At 48.2% G+C, this 4,535-nt stretch overlaps 1 protein-coding gene across 1 annotated transcript; it reads right to left on the reverse strand.

Moving 5' to 3' along the window:
- Nucleotides 1–219: 219 nt before the first annotated feature.
- Nucleotides 220–1,068, reverse strand: LOC120839499. The gene has a single exon (XM_040209777.1). It carries the CDS (start codon nt 1,066–1,068, stop codon nt 220–222), a length of 849 nt encoding a protein of 282 aa, XP_040065711.1.
- Between the last annotated feature and the right edge of the window lie 3,467 nt (nt 1,069–4,535).

Below are 4,535 nucleotides of genomic sequence, written 5' to 3' on the forward strand. Positions count from 1 at the left end.
GGGAAGTCTGTTGGAGACTGCCGCTTCGGTTTCTAGGACTCCAAAAGGTCCCGAGATAGAAACTTTAGCAATAGGCAAGCAAACACTTTGCTCTTCTACCACCTGTCGAATCCAAGCGCAGTCTCCAGTGTACTCCTCTGGTCGCACGTACGTAGGGTGAACGACGTCCATTGTCGCGGCTGAGTCTCGCAACACACGGCAGTCTTTGCCATTTACTAGCTATTGTCGCGAGTAGGGCTCTAACAGCCTCTCGTTGTCTTCGCTGTCACGGACATAGTGGAAAGCCACTTTCTTTGTGCAGCTGGCCGCAAAGTGGCTCGGCTCTTTGCAATTGAAACAAATAGATGGTCTACTTTTTTCGATGACCTTGCTGCTTTCGATGTTTGGTTTCGGCTGGTAGCCAACATTCCTGTTCGCTACCTCGACTTCCTTTTCTTTAGGTTTCTGGAAAGACCCCTCGCTAGCGAACCGTCTTGGGAACGGCTTTCCCACCTCGTTCTTCTTCGACCAGAAAGCTTTCTTACCCTCTTTGTCCCTCTGCGCCTTGTCTGAGCTATCACCTTGCAGGCCTCTTCTCATCGCGTGTTCCTCCGCGAGCTCCGCGGCCTTCAGGAGATTAGGCTCGCTGAGCCTGTCCTGAACCCAGGACATCACGGCTTCGGGGAGCTCCCGGAAGAACTGCTCCGTTGCAACACACTCGACCACCTTATCGTGGTCTCCGTGTGCCCCGGCGTTCTTTAGCCACTCTATCAAATCTGCCTTCAAGTTATATGCGAACTCTGGCCACGATTGAGATTGCTTCCTAGATGCTTGACGGAAGCGTTGGCGAAATGCTTCCGTGGACAAGCGATACTTCTTGAGAAGCGCGGCCTTTACTTGGTCGTAATTGTCGGCGTCCTCTCTTGTTAAGCGCGCTATTACGTCCGCCGCTTCGCAAGGGTGTAGCGTCAGTAGCTTATGGGGCCATGTCTCGCGGAGGAAGTGCACTTTCCCGCATGTTCTTTCGAAATTTACGAGAAACAAGCCGATGTCCTCGCCCAACTTATATGGCTGAAGAAGATCTTTCATCTTGAACCTTTTTGCCGGTTCAAGGCTAGCTGCTGCCTGATTCGGAGACTCGACCTCCAGTTTCTTGAGCTCAAGTTCACTTTCTTTAGCTCTAGCTTCTGAGTTCGCTTTTCTCTCTCCCTCTCGTGTTCTCGTTCTCGTTCCTCTCTCTCGCAGCTCTCCCTCTCTCTGAGTGTTTGCAAAAACTCCATCAGCTCCTCATCGTTAATCTCTGCTTCCCGAATGAGCTTGATGATATGTGGCTTTCGTTTGGCTTGTTTTAAATCGATTCCCAATTCGGTACAAACCTGCACCAGTTGTGGCACACGTAACGTCTCGAGATTCATGACTCTCTTTGTGTATCGGCACCCTTTTAGAACTCTGGAAAGCTCGCGTCCAACGGAAACACACTCGTTTAGACCGATACAATTTCCCCCAAACCCTAACAACAAATCTAATGGCTGTCAGGTCTGGTGGATCCAAGAAAGAGGGGCGGGCACTCACCCACACCGAGGGTCATGGTCCGGCGAAGTCGATCCGGCGTAGTCGAATTCCACGAAGTCGAGTCCCACGTGGTCGTATCCCACCGCTGCCAACCAGTTGTCGCGATTGAGGGTTCCGACGAAGGCTTCCAGCCTGGCGACACTACCTTGTGCCGAGTAGGAGACAGGATCGAGGAGCCGGGAGGCGACGAGCTCAGCAAAACAGAACACTCTATATTTACATTAATTACAACATCGCTTCAGTGTTCGTACCACAACAAGTTCACGGGTGTCCTTTCTTTATATATCCGCCTCGCCATCTCGCCGTCCACTGGCTTGTCCAATCGCAGGGGCCTACGTGGTCCTCTGCAGCCGATGCGGAAGAAGTTCGTGTGCCAGCGGCCAGCCAATGCCGAAGAAGTTCGTGGCGGGTCTCTCGGCGTGGTGGCTCGCTCGCTGAAGAGTCATCCACACGCACACGCAGACACGGACACCCAGCTTGTACAAAGGTTGCCTCGAGAGCCGAGTTCTCCAAACCTTCTGCACGAGCCGCCGGTCGGTGCGAGAGCGTGCATTGGTCCACGTGAGCCAGGGGCACGCGCCGCTCTCGTAAACGTGGTACGGGTGTGTCGTAGCCTTTCACAATAGTATAAGGCTAATGACCAGATTCTACCAAACGCTGCGATCATTTTTGTTGCAGTTACGAGCCCTGAACCTACCTCTTCGAAGAAACATAAAATGGTGTTAACTTCTGGTAAAAGCTGGAATTTTGCATGCATTTTATATTTCTTCAATCTGATTCTCCCTCGTAAACATAATTTTAGAAAACGTTTATATAGTTTCCATTGGGTTCGTGATATTGCCATGAGTATTAAACTCTTACAAGGTTTGTATTCACAAATATACATGTTTGCGTAGCTTGGGCATCAGTGACATTGTGTCAATAAAACCATCATTTTCCTTCTTTCCTTACTTGCATGAAAACCTGCTTTCTGCTATAATTCTCTCTCGATGGAAGCACCATTGAATATAGTCCACGCTTGGCTAGCCCGAGCCATCGGCGATAGTGCACGGAATATGCCGCCATCCTGAGCTGAATAAGCGAAATTCGTCCAGGTAACCGAATGAACAGAGGTAGACAATCCCCGTTATGCTGAGCTCTGAATAGCAAGGCTAGTCGTAACGTAACATAAGGAGTTGGGCTCGGTTGAAATTTTCCTTATGAGCCCTGACAAAACTTTAAGTTGAACCAATGAGACGCGAGGAAACGCAGCGCCCGTACATTTGTGGAAGGTTTTTCGACCAGTTGTGCTCTCGAAAAAGGCTCGAGGCCTCGACGACGCCGATGATAAACACCCTCGTTTTGCATCTCTCGAAGATGGTGCGGAAGCTCACAAGACGTTTGTCATCGAAGGAACAAAAAATCAAACCCACTCTCAACAGGGACGGCGTCGCCGAGAAAGCAGGAATTTTGCGTCGCAAGCTTGCGCTATACAACTTTCCGAAATATCCCTCTTAGGCCGCCGCCATATTGCTGAAGATGATGTGCTGGTGCGGCTCTGGCGCCCTCCGTAAGCTGGAAACTTTTCCACACTATCTCAAACAATCAAAACCTGCTCAGCGCGATTCTACACCAACTTTTGGCGGTTTTGCGTTTTAAGTTTTCCGGCCTCTCTAAAACGTTTTCTCTATATTTTTCTTACGCATGCTGCGTACATTTTTTTAGTTATTTTTCTGGTAAGCGCCTGCCATTCAAGTGTTTCTACTCGACATACACAGGGGGCGAAGGAACGGAAAAACATCAAACGGCCTTCGACGCGATGTTTTGAATAAAGGCAACTGTTCTCCCCAATCCCAGATATAATCCGCGTAGAGTCTCCTCAGTCACCTCCAGAAGTAGCTGTGCGGAACGGGGTGCAAAACGAATGAGTAGCGTCAGTTCCTTTGCTTTGGTGACGGCATTGTTAAAAAAGAAGCTATTCCGAAAAACTGCCCCAAAAATGAGGTGCTCTTAAATTCCGTGCATTTGTCGAAATCTGACTGGCTTCAACAATGTTGTGTTTTGTTGCATCAAATCTTTCTGAAATAAATCTTTTTCGAATAACTGTGGACCGTGGTGTACATACACCATATTGTTAAATGTTGACAATTTCTAAATTTCATGACGTAGTTATGTCGTGTAGATTTGTAATCACGTTATATGTGAACCTGAAGTAGGTATGCCTTTCGACTACCTTATGCTGTGAAATATTTCCGTCAGCTAAGCGCTTTGTCCATTGAGAAGGCTGGATGGGTGACGCCAATAAAACACATTGTAAAATAAACCCAAAATCCTGTAGCATTAGCATGTACAACAAACAAAATGTATAGCTTTTTTTATGTGGTACATTATTTTTTTGGGATGGTGGTTGGTAAAATATCTGCATAAAGAAAGGGGAAAAAAAGGGAAACGCGAGAATTTTGCCGCCAACACTACCCGAAATTGCGACTGCGCAGGCTGCTCGTATGGAAATCAACATTCCACTCTGTTAGGGTTCACTGGGTCGCCGGTGAAAGGCTAGCCTCAAACCCAGTGAGTGGGCTGGAAAAATGTTTTGTTTTTCCTGGGGCCAAGTGTTTTTTAGAAAGGTGTATTAGTTCCCAGTAAACGTTGCTACCCGATTTGATGATGTAGCTCACAACTTGCTGTAGGATGAGATCTTGTATCCCATGGCAGGAATCGTACGAGCTACTCAAGACACTGGCAGGCATATCGCTACCCCCACTGCCTTTCAGACCTCTCGCTACTGCGCAGCGGTGCTTTGAGGCACACGGCATCGAAGACGTAGCGCGCGTGGATTTATTAGGAAAGCTGTGCATAAACAATTGCTATTGCACACGCAGAGACCCGATTTTAGTAAGTATGTATATTGTTAGGATGATGCTGTTGGCAGCAGAAGGGCAGGAAAGTACGAGATCATAGATAATAATTGGAGCTGTGAGGATATTTATACAGCGCGTAGTTGG

The sequence above is a fragment of the Ixodes scapularis genome, unplaced genomic scaffold (assembly GCF_016920785.2).
Source record: "Ixodes scapularis isolate PalLabHiFi unplaced genomic scaffold, ASM1692078v2 PGA_scaffold5__190_contigs__length_132052651, whole genome shotgun sequence".
Classification (NCBI taxonomy): Eukaryota; Metazoa; Arthropoda; class Arachnida; order Ixodida; family Ixodidae; genus Ixodes; species Ixodes scapularis.

Excerpts from the sequence above, each read along its gene's own strand:
- LOC120839499 (XM_040209777.1), bottom strand. The coding sequence starts at position 1,068 with ATGAAAGATCTTCTTCAGCCATATAAGTTGGGCGAGGACATCGGCTTG.